At 47.4% G+C, this 16,519-nt stretch overlaps 1 protein-coding gene across 1 annotated transcript in view; it reads right to left on the bottom strand.

Moving 5' to 3' along the window:
• LOC147123754 (dedicator of cytokinesis protein 2-like) overlaps nucleotides 1–16,519 on the bottom strand; it is a 1,461,504-nt gene that overhangs the window by 330,458 nt on the left and 1,114,527 nt on the right. The window contains exon 32 of the mRNA XM_085975685.1: nucleotides 8,173–8,231. Coding sequence (XP_085831811.1) covers nucleotides 8,173–8,231 — 59 coding nt within the window. The remainder of the gene's footprint in view (nucleotides 1–8,172; nucleotides 8,232–16,519) is intronic.

The following is a 16,519-nucleotide window of genomic DNA, read 5'->3' as shown; positions in this document are numbered from 1 at the left end:
CTCAGAGACATGGACCATGTACAGCAGGCACCAGCACTGGAGAGGTACCACCAACGCTACCTCCGCAAGATCCTGCAAATCCATTGGCAGGATAGGCGCACCAACGTCAGTGTTCTTGCTCAGGCCAACATCCCCAGCATCGAAGCTTTGACCACGCTCGATCAGCTCCGATGGACGGGCCACATCGTCCGCATGCCCGATACGAGACTCCCAAAACAAGCGCTCTACTCGGAGCGCCGGCACGGCAAGAGAGCCCCAGGTGGGCAGAGGAAACCCTTCAAGGGCACCCTCAAAGCCTCCTTGAAAAAGTGAAACATCCCCACCGACACCTGGGAATCCCTGGCCCAAGACCGCACAAAGTGGAGGAGAAGCATCCGGGAAGGCGCCGAACACCTCGAGTCTCTTCGCCGGGAGCAAGCGGAAGCCAAGCGCAGGCAGCGCAAGGAGCGCACGTCAGCCCAAGCACCCCACCCACCCGCCCCTTCAACCACCGTCTGCCCCACCTGTGACAGAGACTGTAGGTCCCGCATTGGACTCATCAGTCACCTGAGAACTTATTTTTAGTGTGGAAGCAAGTCATCCTCGGTTCCGAGGGACTGCCTAAGAAGGAGAAGAGTTGGTAGCACACTCGCCTCTGAGTCAGTTGTGGGTTCAAGTCCCACTCCAGGGACTTGAGCACATAAATCCCAGCCGGTGGGACAGGACATACCCAGGGATGGTGATGGAGGAGTTTGGGGACATTGGCTGAAAGGTATGATTCTGTGAGTATGACTACGTGTCAGGCTGTTGCTTGACTAGTCTGTGGGACAGCTCTCCCAATTTTGGCACAGGTCCCCAGATGTTGGTGAGAAGGACTTTGCAGTGTTGACTGGGCCGGGTGTGCCATTGCCGTGTCCGTAGCCAGTGCTGAGGTCGATGCCAGGTGGTCTGTCCAGTTTCCTTCTTATTATTGTGTTTCATAGCGGTTTGTTACAACTGAGTGTCTTGCTCGGCCATTTTAGAGGGCAGTTAAGAGTCAACCACATTGCTGTGGGTCTGACGTCACATATAGGCCAGACCGGGTAAGGACGGCAGATTTCCTTCCCTAAAGGACATTAGTGAACCAGATGGGTTTTTACGACAATCCAATAGTTTCATGGTTACCATTACTTTTAGCTTTTTATTCTAGATTTATTTAACTAATTGAATTTAAATTCCCCAGCTGCCATGGTGGGATTTGAACTCACGTCACTGGATTACTAGCCCAGTAACATTACCACTATGTTGCCGTTCCCATTTGTGATTGGGTGACACCTCCGTTCAGTCCGTACGGGTGACCCTGAGCTTCCGGTCGCCTGTCACTTTAATTCTCTGCTCCACTCCCACTCTGATCTCGGGCTATTGCATTGTTCCAATGAAGCTCAACGTAAGCTCGAGGAACAGCATCTCATCTTTCGATTGGGCACTTTACAGCCTGCCGGACTCAACATCGAGTTCAACAATTTCAAACTATAACCCCAGCTCCCATTTTTCATGCTGTATGATTTTGCCATCCTCATTTGCAACATTTTATCTTTCCTGCCTCTTACCTCAGCACAGTATGTTCCTTCAATGCCTTCTTCCCCTCCCACCCTGTCTCTGCACCTGCTTAACATCTCCAACTTTTTCCAGTTCTGATGAAGGGTCCCAGACCTGAAACGTTAACTCTGTTTCTCTCTCCACGGATGCTGCCTGGCCTGCTGAGTGTTTCCAGATTTTTCTGTTGTTATATCAGAGAGCTACTGTTGCCCCTGGAAGCGTACCACAATACATGGGGCATCCAACCTTTTGGAGCAGTGAGCCAGATCATTCTACCACAACTAATGAATGGGTCCCGGAATGCAGCATAACATTGAGCTAGCCTACATTTCAGCATACCTGGTGTCAGTTTGACTCTTGCCTGAGTCAGAAGGTTGTGAGTTCAGGACTTGCATAGGTAAGCTCGGTTGAAAATTCCAGTGCAGTACTGAGGGAGTGCTGCATTGTTGGTGTCATCTTTTGGATAAAATGTTAAACTCTGCGGGATCAGGTAAATGTTCAAAATTCCGTGGTGCTTTAGAAGGAAAGGCAGGGAGTACTCCTGAATCCCTGATAGATTGTCCAAAAACTAGGCTTATTTGCTGTTGTACGACTTTGAGTTTGCCTATGCAACAGTGACTGGAAAAAGTAATTCATTGGTTTTGTAGCACTTTACAACATTCTAAGGATGTAAAGCGTGAAATAACTGCAACATCGAGACAACAAAAAAGAGGTATTGTTGGGTTATAATCAGGGTAGAAAGATTGGGTACAAAACAATGCCGGGACTGAGAGAGAGGAATGAGCACGAGAGGGAGTGATGGGACTAGAATCATAGAAACATAGAAACATAGAAGATAGGAGCAGGAGTAGGCCATTCGGCCCCTCGAGCCTGCTCCGCCATTTAATGAGAATATGGCTGATCATTCAAATTCAGTACCCTGTCTCTGCTTTCTCCCCATACCCCTTGATCCCTTTAGCCTTAAGAAATATATCTAACTCCTTCTTGAATATATTTAATGAATTGGCCTCAACTGCCTTCTGTGGTAGAGAATTCCACAGGTTCACCACTCTCTGGGTGAAGTAATTCCTCCTCATCTCAGTCCTAAATGGCTTACCCCTTATCCTTAGACTGTGACCCCTGGTTCTGGACTCCCCCGCCATTGGGAACATCCTTCCTGCATCTAGTCTGTCTAGTCCTGTTAGAATTTTATAAGTTTCAATGAGATCCCCTCTCATTCTTCTAAACTCTAGCGAATACAAGCCCAATCGACCCAATCTCTCTTCATACATCATTCCTGCCATCCCAGGTATTAGTCTGGTGAATCTTCGCTGCACTCCCTCCATGGCAAGAACATCCTTCCTCAGATAAGGCGACCAAAACTGCACACAATAATCAAGGTGTGGTCTCACCAAGGCCCTGTACAACTGCAGCAAGACATCCTTGCTCCTGTACGCGAATCTTCTCGCTATGAAGGCCAACATACCATTTGCCTTCTTAACCGCCTGCTGCACCTGCATGCTTACCTTCAGCGACTGGTGCACAAGGACACCCAGGTCTCGTTGCACTTCCCCTTTTCCCAATCTATTGCCATTCAGATAATAATCTGCCTTCCTATTTTTGCCACCAAAGTGGATAACCTCGCATTTATCCACATTATACTGCATCTGCCATGCATCTGCCCAATCACACAACCTGTCCAAATCATACTGGAGTTCCTCTGCATCCTCCTCACAGCACACACACCCACCCAGCTTTGTGTCATCTGCAAACTTGGAGATATTACATTTAGTCCCTACAGCACAGAAGGAGGCCATTTGGCCCGTCGAGCCCGTGCCGGCTCCCTGTAAGAGCACTTCAGCTAGTCCCACTCGCCCCGCCCTTTCCCCGTAGCCCCAGCAATTTTTTTCCTTCAGTTTCTCATCCAACTACCTTTTGAAAGCCATGATTGAATCTGCCTCCACCACCCTTTCAGGCAGTGCATTCCAGATCCTAACCACTCGCTGCGTCAAAAAGTTTTTTTCTTATGTCGCCTCTGGTTCTTTTGCCAATCACCTTAAATAGTGATTTAAGACAGAGACACCTTAGACAGAGAGAGAAAGAAAGAACTTGCATTTATATCGGGCCTTTCACGACCACAGGGCATCCCAAAGCGCTTTACAGCCAATGAAGTACTTTTCTGAAATATAGTCACTGTTGTAATGTAGGAAATGCAGCAGCCAATTTGTACACAGCAAGCTCCCACAAACAGCAATGTGACAATGATCACCTGTTTTGAAGTGTAGTTACTGTTGTAATATTGAACACCGAGGAGCAGCGAGATCGAGGGAAGAACTGAAAAAATCAAAAAATGTGCCTTTCAAGCCCTCCGCAAACTGCTAACAGAGTAACTGGCCATTATCACATTGCTGTTTGTGGGAGCTTGCTGTGCGACAATTATCTGCCACGTTTCTTACATTACAACAGTGACTACATTTAAAAAAAAAAGTACTTCATTGGTTGTAAAGCACTTTGGGACTCCCTGAGGCCGTGAAAGGCTGGTTTTATGGGGAGAAGGCAGAGACAGGGTACTGAGTTTGGATGATCAGCCATGATCTCATTAAATGGCGGAACAGGCTCGAGGGGCCGAATGGCCTACTCCTGCTCCTATCTTCTATGTTTCTATGTTACCTCACCAGCCTGCGCAGATATCAAGCCAACGAGAGCACAGAGGGGTGGAGAAATTTGTTTGGGCCCATTTGGATAGAGTAAATAAAGAGAACCTGTTTTCAATGGCCGAAGGGGCGATAACCAGAGAGCACAGATTTAAGGTGATTGGCAAAAGAACCAGAGGCGACATGAGGGAAAACTGTTTTACGCAGCGAGTGGTTAGGATTTGGAATGCACTGCCTGATAGGGTGGTGGAGGCAGACTCAATAGTAGCTTTCAAAAGGGAATTGGGTAAATACTTGAAGGAGAAAAAAATTGCAGGGATATGGGAAAAGAGCGGGGGAGCAGGACTAACAGGATTGCTCTTCGGAAGAGCCGGCGCAGACTCGATGGGCCGAATGGCCTCTTTCTGTGCTGTACTATTCTGTGATTGTATGATTGTGCAGGGCTGCAACAGGCTGGGTGAAGTGGGCAAGTGGAGGGCAGGCGAGCAGGGAACGTTATCTTTAAAAAAAAAAATTCTAAGCTTCCAACTACCTATCTGGTTTTACTGTGTTGTTGTTGATAACTGACATAGATTCTGTTTGAGCATTCTTTGTCAACTACAGATATATTCCAAGAGAAAATGTACCAACTATCCCTTCAGGGAGCGAGCTGTAAGTTATTCACTTGGGTGTAGAATGAATGCAGTTTATTCATTCTAAGTGTACAGGTTAGCACTGCTAATAGCCTCCCTTCTGCATAGACACTGAATAATAAGACTCCCTTTACTTTCCCCTGCAGTCCATTCAGTCTCTGTATCCTTGCCTGATTCTCATTTAGATTTCTTATCTGAATTTTTCAGGATTACATATTCTCTTTTAAAAAAAAGACCAGCAGTCGCCCCGAGGCAAGGCCAGTGTTTGGTTAACAACATTCGTATTCACGGTGCATTTTGACGCTGAACAATCAGAGTAAGAAGCACATCGTAGTGTGCCATTGTATTAAAGTATCAAGTGGGAATAGGCCAGTAAATGGCTTCGTTGCACTGCTGTGCTCAGAATGATCTATCAAATTTACCAGCTGGTTGTAAGCAACTGAACCGCACAACTGCGGACACTGGGGGCAGGTGATAGAGGAGCGAGTGCCACGTTGCATATCCTCGGTGATGGCGAGGTTATTCAGGCCATGATCAGCAGGTTAGTAAGACAGGATTTTGTCACAACTTCCTATCTGGTCTTAATCTGCGTGGGATCCACAAAGCCTATTGAATAAAAAACTATTAACTTGCAAATTGGAAAGCACGCCCCATTGCGCACATACAATCTGTGTCTGGTCCGGCAAAGCCTCGATTTTAAAATTCTCTTCCTTGTTTTCAAATCCCTCCATGGCGTCACTCCTCCCTATCTCTGTAACCTCTTCCAGCCCGAAAACGCTCTGGAGATCTCTGAGCTCCTCCAATTGTGGCCTATTGCACATCCACGATTTTAATCGCTGCACCATTGGCGGCCGTGCCTTCAGTTGCCAAGGTCCTGGGCCGGTATTTATCCCTCAATCAACACCACTGAAACAGATTATCTGGTCGTTATCACATTGCTGTTTGTGGGAGCTTGCTGTGCACAAATTGGCTGCCGCGTTTCCTACATTACAACAGCGACTGCACTTTAAAAATGTACTTCATTGGCTGTAAAGCGCTTTGAGACGTCCGGTGGTCGTGAAAGGCGCTGTAGAAATGCAAGTCTTTCTTTAGGGTCCCACGCTCTGGAATTCCCTTCCTAAACCTCTCCACCTCTCTACCGCTCTCTCCTCCTGTAATAGGCTCCTTAATACCTACCTCTTGAACCAAGCTTTTGGTCACCTGTCCAAATAGTTACTTATGTGGCTCAGTGCCAGACTTTGTTTGATAACGTTCCTGTGAAGTGCCTTGGGACGCTTTACTACGTTAAATGCGCTATATAAATGCAAGTTGTTGTTGTTGCTACTGCTCGGTTGGAGGCTATATCATAGAATCATAGAATCTTACAGCACAGAAGGAAGCCATTCGGCCCGTCGTGCCTGTACCGGCTCTTTGAAAGAGCTCTCCAATTTAGTCCCACGCCCCAGATTTCTCCCTATAACCCTGCAAATCAGTCCTCTTCAAATACATGTCCAATTGCCTTCTGAAAGTTCCTATGGATTCTGAATCCACCACCCTCTCAGGTAATGCGTTCCACATCTTAACAACTCTCTTTGTGAAGAAATTTCTCCTCATTGCCCGTCTAGTGCTTTTGCCAATTATTTTAAATCTGTGCCCTCCGGTTACCAACCCAGAGGAAACAGTTTCTTCCTACTTGCTCTATTAAAACCCCTCACAATTTTGAATACCTCTATCAGGTCTCCCCTTAACCTTCTCTGCTCTAAGGAGAACAACCCCAGCTTCTCCAGTCTCTCCACGTAACTGAAGTCCCTCATCCCTGGTATCATCCTGGTAAACCTCCACTGTTCTCTCTCCAAGGCCTTGACATCACTCCTCCAGTATGGAGCCCAGGATTGGAGACAATACGCTGGTTGAGGTCTAACCAGGGATTTGTAAAGGTTTAGCACGACTTCTTTGTTTTTGTATTCAATGCCCCAATTTACAAAGCCAAGTATCCCATCAGCTTTCTTAACCACCTTATCAACTTGCCCTGCCATCTTCGAATCAATATACATCCCCAGGTCCCTCTGTTCTTGCACCCCCCTCAATATTGTACCATTTAAATGACGGAATCACCCCCCGTGATTTCTGCTGGGAATGGTTATGCGGTTGCCAGTTGGCCACCGACCCTCCACCGACCCGTCACGCCCAAGAGTAGGTGATCATGGCTGACTAGCTCACTCAACATCCGGACCAGCTCACCTTGTGGCTGGAGGTTTTGCTTCGCAATCAGGAGTAGCAATATTGGCTGATGTTTTTCCACGCCACCTCCCCCTCCCCCCTCTGTTGCCCCCCTCCCCCACCCCTGCCCGCTCGGGCCTAGTCGGTCTGAGGCCTGTCTGGAGCCTCTGCTGCCCTCAGTGCGGAGGTCAGCTACAACAGGCACAAAAGGAATCAAGGGGTATAAGGAGAGAGCGGGAATATGGTATTGAGATAGAGGATCAGCCATGATCATATTGAATGGCGGGCAGGTTCGAAGGCCCGAATGGCCGACTCCTGCTCCTATTTTTCAATGTTTCCATGTTTCTAACAGCAGAGGCTGAAGATTAAAAGGGAGAGAATGCAACTTTGCGGGTTTAGTTTTAAACTGGAGCCCCAGTACAACTCTGGATGTCTGGAGTGTCCTTTATATTACAGGGTGCCACCCACAGTGGGGGCTTTATGGTTGTGCTCTCAATAACACTGTGCTCTGCGAAAACTACCTTACTTAAAAGAAAATTCGATCCTTAAAAAAACATGCAACAGGGAGAAGCTACCCAGACAGCTGTCAGCCATGGCTGAGTGTGCAGCACTCTCGCCTCAGAGTCTGAAGATTGTGGGTCCAAGGCCCACTCCAGAAACTTGAGCACGAACTCCAGGCTGACACTCCCAGTGCAGTGCTGAGGGAGTGCTGCACCATCGGAGGTGCCGTCTTTTGGAGGAGACGTTAAACCGAGGCCCCCGTCTGCTCTCTCGGGTGAACGTTAAAGATCCCACAGCACTATTCAAAGAAGAGCGGGGGAGCTCTCCCCGGTGTCCTGGGCCAATATTTATCCTTCAACCAACGTCGTGTGAAATAAATGATCTGGTCAATTATCAGATTGTTGCGCATGGGACCTTGCTGTGCGCAAATTGGCTGTTGCGCGACAACAGTGACTGCACTTCAAACGTACTTCATTGGCTGTAAAGCCCTGACGTGAAAGGTACTATATAAATGCAAGTCTTTCTTTTTTAAACATCTTTGGAGCTGAAGGACCAAAAGTGAAGGCACGAGGTCAGAAGAGGGAAACAAACAGGCGGAGGTTGAGAGCGGAAGGTCGGGAGAAAAATAATGATAAAATCCAGAGCCTTACCAAGATTGTACCACATGTCACGGATTGCGGCCCCGATGATGCCTCTCATATCTCCATATCTATAGAATATAGGAAGATAACTGTTAGCGTGGTCTGAGAAGGACTCAGGTCTTTCAAAGCACAATAATTTCTTCCGCGTTACTACATCCTGGGTTTTTGGTTGCAGAATGTAACTGTGTAAAATTCCATATTCTTATGTACATATATACGCAGGATTAGGATTTGGCTCAATCTCATACGATTAGGGTTTTTGCTTTGTTTTGACTTATAAATGGCTTGTGGATTTGTACCCTAGCTAGAAGTAATGAAATGGTGACGTTGTTTATTCCCAGGAGGCTGCAGTGTATGGATCCCATTGAGAAAGGAAGTGCTTTGTCAGCAAGGTCAGCCTTTTGTTGGCAAGGAACGATGACTACAGGTATTGAGATAGGAAACGACACAATGGGCCCAAGATGGGCTTGGACTAATGATATGGAGACGTAAGTTCAAATCCCATCATGGCAGCTGGAGAATTAAAAAAATTCAGCTAATTAAATAACTCTGAAATAAAAAAAAAGCTCATATCAGTAATGGTGACCATGAATCTACCAGATAGTTGTGAAAACCCATCTGGTTCACTAATGTCCTTTAGGGAAGGAAATCTGCTGTCTTTACCTGGTCTGGCCTATATGTGGTTGACTCTTAACTGTACCAAACTGCTATAAAAAAGACTTTTCTCACACAGACTGTGGTTTAAGAAGGCTCACCACTTTCTCAAGGGCATTTAGGGATGGGCAATAAATGCTGGCCTTACCAATGACACCCACATGAATGAATACAAAAAAGATAGTAAACAAATTGGCCATCTGGTGTTTTATCAGGAAATACCTAATTTCTGTTCACAATAACTTTTTTCATGCCTTGATGAATCATCTAGGACAGTGCGTGACTAGAGGTCTATAAAGATCTTGAGCTTTCCTTCACAATTTGTAGTGAGAGAGACAAGAATGAAAGTGGATAAATCCCCAGGCCCGGATGAAATGTATCCCAGACTGTTAAGAGAAGTAAGAGAGGAAATAGCAGAGGCTCTGACCATCATTTTCCAATCCTCTCTGGCTACAGGTGTGGTGCCGGAGGACTGGAGGACTGCTAATGTTGTACCATTGTTTAAAAAGGAGAAAGGGATAGACCGAGTAATTACAGGCCAATCAATCTAACCTTGATGGTAGGAAAATTATTGGAAAAAATTCTGAGGGACAGGATAAATCTTCATTTAGAAATACACAGATTAATCAGGGACAGTCAGCATGGATTTGTTAAGGGAAGGTCATGTCCGACTAACTTGATTGAATTTTTTGAGGAGGTAACAAGGAGGATCGATGCGGGTAGTGCGTTTGATGTAGTCTATATTGATTTTAGCAAGGCTTTTGATAAGGTCCCGCATGGCAGACTGGCAGGAAACAAAGAATAATGGTCGAAGGGTGTTTTTGTGACTGGAAGGCTGTGTCCAGTGGGGTTCCGCAGGGCTCAGTACTGGGTCCTTTGCTTTTTGTGGTATATATCAATGATTTGGACTTGAATGTAGGAAGTTTGATTTTTGCAGATGATACAAAAGTTGGCCATATGGTTGATACTGAAGAAGGAAGCTGTAGACTGCAGGAAGGTATCAATGGACTGGTCAGGTGGGCAGAACAGTGGCAAATGGAATTCAATCTGGAGAAGTGTGAGGTAATGCAATTGGGGAGGGCTAACAAGGCAAAGGTATACAATATAAATGGTAGGACACTGAAAAGTGCAGAGGAACAGAGCGACTGTGACAAAGGTAAACTGTCCCTCCTCATCTTTCTTGACTTGTCTGCAGCCTTTGACACGGTTGACCACTCAATCCTTCTCCAACGCCTCTCCACCATCGTCCAGCTGGGTGGGACTGCACTCGCCTGGTTGCATTCTTATCTATCTAATCATAACCAGAGAATCACCTGCAGCAGCTTCTCTTCCCGCTCCCGTATCATTACCTCTGGTGTCCCCCAAGGATCTATCCTTGGCCCCCTCCTATTTCTCATCTACATGTTGCCCCTCGGTGACATCATCCGAAAACACAGCGTTAGTTTCCACATGTACGCTGACAACACCCAGCTCTACCTCACCACCTCTTCTGGAGAGAAAGCAGGGACAGAGTACTGAATTTGGATGATCAGCCATGATCCCATTAAATGGTGGAATAGGCTCGAGGGGCCGAATGGCCTACTCCTGCTCCTATCTTCTATGTTTCTCTCGACCCCTCCATGGTCTCTAAATTGTCAGACTGCTTGTCCGACATACGGTTCTGGATGAGCAAAAGTTTTCCCCAATTAAATATTGGGAAGACCGAAGCCATTGTTTTTGGTCCCCGCCACAAACTCCGTTCCCTAGCCATTGACTCCATCCCTCTCCCTAACATCTGTTTGAGGCTGAACCAGACTGTTTGCAACCTTGGTGTCATATTTGACCTTGAAATGAGCTTCCGACCACATATCCGCAGCATAACTGAGACCGCCTATTTCCACCTCCGTAACATCGCCCGTCTCCGCTCTTGCCTCAGCTCGTCCGCTGCTGAAACCCTCATCCATGCCTTTGTTACCTCTAGACTTGACTATTCCAACGCACGCCTGGCTGGCCTCCAACATTCCACCCTACGTAAACTTGAGGTCATCCAAAACTCGGCTGCCCATGTCCTAACTCATATCAAGTCCCGTTCGCCTATCACTCCTGTGCTCGCTGATCTACATTGGTTCCTGGTTAAGCAGTGCCTCAATTTCAAAATTCTCATCCTTGTTTTCTATTCCCTCCATGGCCTCTCCCCTTCATATCTCTGTAACCTCCTTCAGCCCCAGAACCCCCCCCCGAGATATCTGTGCTCCGCTAATTCTGCCCTCTTGAGCATCCCTGATTATAATCGCCCAACCTTTGGTGGCCGTGCCTTCTGTTGCCTAGGCCCTAAGCTCTGGAATTCCCTGCCTAAACCTCTCCGCCTCTCTACCTCTCTTTCCTTCTATAAAATGCTCCTTAAAACCTACCTCTTTGACCAAGCTTTTGGTCACCTGCCCTAATTTATCCTTAAGTGGATCGGTGTCAAATTTTTTGTCTAATATACTCCTGTGAAGCACCTTGGGATGTTTTACTTCGTTAAAAGCGCTATATAAATACAAGTTGTTGTTGACCTTGGGGTGCATGACCATAGATCCCTGAAGGTAGCAGGACAGGTAGATAAGGTGGTTAAGAAATGTTATACGTTTCAATGAGATCACCTCTCATTCTTCTAAACTCCAGAGAGTATAGGCCCAATCTACTCAATCTCTCCTCATCGGACAACCTTCTCATCCCAGAATTAGTCAGGTGCAACTTTGTTGCACTCCCTCTAAGGCAAGTGTATCCTTCCTTAGGTAAGAAGACTATAACTGTACACAGTACTCCAGGTGTGGTCTCACCAAAGCCCTATATAATTGCAACAAGACGTCCTGATTTTATACTCCAACTCCCTTGCAAGAAACTGTTTAGGTGCTACCATATTTGGTGTCAGATTTGAATTTGCTTACCACAGTGTGTTAGCAGTTAGAAATCTGAAACTGTGCTTCATTACCATCATCAGCACTTTGATTGCAGTCAGGATGCTGCTGAAAGTGCTCTGCCCAATGTCCTCTCCTCCCAGCATCTACCCTGCCAAGCCCTGTAAGAATTTTATACGTTTCAGTGAGATCACCTCTCATTCTTCTAAATTCTAGGGAATATAGGCCTAGTCTCCGAAATCTCTACTCATAGGACAATCCTGGTATGGTAGCATAGTGGTTGAGTTATTGGACTAGTAATCCAGAGGCCTGGACCACAATCCTGATCCAGATAAATTAGTTCAAATCCCACCACGGCAACTGGGGAATTTAAATTCAATTAAATAAATCTGGAATTAAAAGTTAGTATCAATAATGGTGACCATGAAACAACCGGATAGTTGTAAACATAAGAACATAGGAGTAGGCCACTTGAGCCTGCTCCGCCATTCAACGAGATCATGGCTGATCTTCTGCCTCAACTCCATTTACCGGCCATATCGCCATATCCCTTGATGCCTTTACTAGTCAGAAATCTATCATCTTCTGTTTTGAATATACCCAATGACTGAGCTTCCACTGCCCTCTGGGGTAGAGAATTCCAAAGATTCACCACCCTCTGTGTGAAGAAATTTCTTCTCATCTCAGTCCTGAATGGCCTACCCTTTATCCTGAGGCTGTGGCCCCTGGTTCTAGACTCCCCAGCCAAGGGAAACATTCTCCCAGCAGCCACCCTATCAAGCCCTGTAATAATTTTGTATGCTTTAATGAGATCCCCAAAGGGTAAATCGTGTTTGACTAATCTGCTGGAATTTTTTGAGGAAGTAACTGGTAAAATAGATGGGGGAGAGCCAGTGGATGTGGTGTACCTTGACTTCCAGAAAGCCTTCGATAAGGTTCCACACAAAAGATTATCATGCAAAATTAAGGCTCATGGGATTGGGGGCAAAGTATTAACGTGGATAGAGAACTGGCTGGCGGATAGAAAACAGAGAGTTGGAATAAACGGCTCGTTTTCGGAGTGGCAGGCAGTGACCAGCGGGGTGCCGCAAGGATCTGTCCTGGGACCCCAGCTGTTCACAATATATATAAATGATCTGGATCAGGGAATTGGATGCAATATTTCCAAATTCGCTGACGACACTAAACTAGGAGGAGGGGTGGGCTCTGATGAGGATGTCAGGAGGCTACAGTGCGATTTGGACAGGTTGGGGGAATGGGCGGATACGTGGCAGATGCACTATAATGTGGATAAATGCGAGGTTATCCACTTTGGGGGTAAAAACAGGAGGGTAGATTATTATCTAAATGGCAATAGATTGGGAGATGGGGAAGTGCAGAGGGACCTGGGTGTTCTTGTGCACCAGTCACTGAAGGAGAGCATGCAGGTGCAACAGGCGATTAAGAAGGCAAATGGTATGTTGGCCTTCATATCAAGGGGGTTCGAGTATAGGAATAGGGATACCTTACTACAGCTGTACAAGGTGCTGGTGAGACCGCATCTGGAGTATTGTGTACAGTTTTGGTCGCCCCATCTGCGGAAGGATGTTCTTGCCATGGAAAGAGTGCAGCGGCGATTCACCAGGCTGATACCTGGAATGGCGGGAATGACCTACGAGGAGAGATTGAATAGTTTGGGCTTGTACTCACTGGAGTTTAGAAGATTGAGAGGGGATCTCATCGAAACATATAAAATTATGGCAGGCCTGGACAGGCTGAATTCAGAGAGAATGTTTCCAATGGCAGGGGAGCACAGAACCAGGGGCCACAGTCTAAAAATAGCGGGCAAATCATTTAAAACAGAGATGAGGAAGAATTTCTTCACTCAAAGAGTGGTGAGCCTGTGGAATTCCCTGCCACAGAGGGCTGTGAAGGCTAATTCAATAAATATTTTCAAGAGAGAATTGGATATATTTCTGAAGGCTAAGGGGATTAAGGGTTACGGAGAAAAGGCGGGGACGGGGTACTGAACTGGTAAGATCAGCTAAGATCTCAGACGAAGATCAGCCATGATCTCATTGAATGGCGGAGCAGGCTCGAAGGGCCGAATGGCCTACTCCTGTTCCTATCTCTATGTTTCTTCTGAATTCAAGACAATACAGACCTAATTTACTCAATCTCTTCTCATACGACAGTCCCGCCATCCCAGGAATCAATCTCGTGAACCTTCGTTGCACTCCCTCTATGGCAAGCATATCCTTCCTTAGGTAAGGAGATCAAAATTGTACACAGTACTCCAGGGCCTAGAAATTCAGTGGGCTGCGCCACCCGTTAGCACCTTAAGAGGGCGCTAAGTGGGTGGGAAGCCACTGGCCACGCCTCCCGCTAAATTTAGAGGGACGCTAATGGCGGCGCTAGCCGTTAGCGCTGCGTCGCTACCGATGACGTCATCGGTGTGCGCAGCGCTCCGCTACCGCCCCGATCGCGAAACTTAGTAGCGCCCCCTGCTTTAATGCTGGTCGCAATTTGCGACTGGCTCAGGGGAGCCTACCTGCGGTGGTAGAGGCGCTGAGGTGCGGGGCGGCCATTTTTTTTGCTGGCCGCCTGCCAGCACCTCTCCGCGCCGCCGTCCCCGGCCTCCTGAGCGCCCCCCCCTCCCTGCGGAGTGCCGGCTGTGTCCCAAGAGCCCGGCACTTCTCCTCGGTGCCGGGCTCTTTTGCCGGCACTCGCGCTCTTTGAGCGCGCTGCAGCAGGCCCCTCCCCTTTAAGAAGGGGAGGAAGGCCTGCAGTACTGCAGCGCGCCGTGCTGCAGCGTGTGGTGCAGCGGCACATTGCGCTGTGATCTTTAGCTGCAGCGCCCCAAGAGGGATGCGGGGCGCCTCGAATAGCGCCGCGCTTCCCTCTGGGGCGCGCAAACTGAATTTGCGGCAGGCGGCCGCGACTACTTCCAGGGCGGTACTTCCGGCGCCCTGGCAATGCTGGCGCCCCAAATGGGGCGCCACTGAATTTCTAGGCCCAGGTGTGGCCTCACCAAGGCCCTATATAATTGGAGTAAGACTTCTTTACTCCTGTACTCAAATCCTCTTGTAATGAAGGCCAGCATACCATTTGCCTTCCTAATGGCTTGCTGCACCTGCACATTCACTTTCAGTGACTCATGTACAAGGACACCCAGGTCCCCTTGAGCATCTGCATTCCCCAATCTTTCACCATTTAGGAAATACTCTGCCTTTCTGTTTTTTCTACCAAAGTGGTTCACTGGAGTCCTTTAGGGAAGGAAATCTGCCGTCCTTACCTGGTTTGGTCTATATGTGACTACAGACCCACAGCAATGTGGTTGACTCTGAGTCTAACAAGCCACTCGGTTGTACCAACCTGCTATGGGAAACAACAATAATAAGATGGGAGTACCTTCACCACAGGTTCAGGAAGGTGACTCACCACCAACCTTCTCACGGGCAGTTAGAGATGGGCAATGAATACTGGATTTGCCGACATCCCAGGAACTAAAAAAAAACCATCCCAGGAATTAGTCTGGTGAACCTTCATTGCACTTCCTCTAAGGCAAGCATATCCTTCCTTAACGACCAACAGTCCTCATTAAAGACCGTCTTAATTAAAGAGGATGTTTGATTCTCCAAAGCATATTATAAATTTATCTCATTGAAACTTATAAAATTCTGACAGGACTGGACAGACTAGATGCAGGAAGGTTGTTCCCGATGGTCGGGGAGTCCAGAACCAGGGGTCACAGTCTAAGGATAAGGGGTAAGCCATTTAGGACAGAAATGAGGAGGAATTTCTTTACCCAGAGAGTGGTGAACTTGTGGAATTCTCTACCACAGAAGGCAGTGGCCAATTCATTAAATATATTCAAGAAGGAGTTGGATATATTTCTTAAGGCTAAAGGGATCAAGGGGTATGGGGAGAAGGCAGGGACAGGGTACTGAATTTGGATGATCAGCCATGATCGCATTGAATGGCGGAGCAGGCTCGAGGGGCCAAATGGCCTACTCCTGCTCCTATCTTCTATGTAATTAGGAAGGAATGGCCTAGATGTAAACAGCTTGGCTGAACTTTTTTTTATCGTGCTTGCCTGATACGGACATTGCTGGACAGGAAAAGATCTTCTGGTCCTTCCATCCTGTCCCATAATACTTATGCCTTATGCACGATACATACACTCTCCACGTGATCTCCTGGGAGAGTGCTGGCACAATGGACCGAATGGCCCCCTTCTGTGCTGTATTGTTTTATGATTCGCTGATAGCTACAGTGCAAACCAAAATTCCAGGTCTTCATACATCTATAGCCAAAGCCTTTGAACCACAGTGATTCCAGGGAGGTCCAAGGGGAAATTTTCCAGATTGTTTCCACCCTAATGGGCTTTTGTCTGTTTATTTTGCCTCTCAGGATATCACGTGGGATGGGGTGTGTTTGTATCGTGCTGCATAAGGCATCGCAGTTGTGTGGGATCGGCTGGATGAACCAGAGGGTCTTTTCCTAACCGTCATTGTTCATAGGGTTAGGGAGGCACGGTGGCATAGTGGTTAGCACTGTTGCCTCACAGCACCAGGGACCCGGGTTCAAATCCGGCCTCGGGCGACTGTCTGTGTGGAGTTTGCACATTCTCCCTGTGTCTGCGTGGGTTTCCTCCGGGTGCTCTGGTTTCCTCCCACAGTCCAAAGATGTGCGGGTTAGGTTGATTTGGCTATGATAAATTGACCCTTAGTGTTAGGGGATTAAATACGTGGGGTTACGGGGATAGGGTGGGATATGTGTCGGTGCAGGCTCGATGGGCCGAAATGGCCTCTATCTGCACTGTGGGGATTCTGTGATTCTGT

This window comes from Somniosus microcephalus, chromosome 2 (genome assembly GCF_052327205.1).
Source record: "Somniosus microcephalus isolate GS21.2 chromosome 2, FLI_Smic_1.0, whole genome shotgun sequence".
Lineage (NCBI taxonomy): Eukaryota > Metazoa > Chordata > Chondrichthyes > Squaliformes > Somniosidae > Somniosus > Somniosus microcephalus.
The sequence above is the reverse complement of the archived record's forward strand: the minus strand, read 5'-3'. Positions and strand labels throughout refer to the sequence as shown.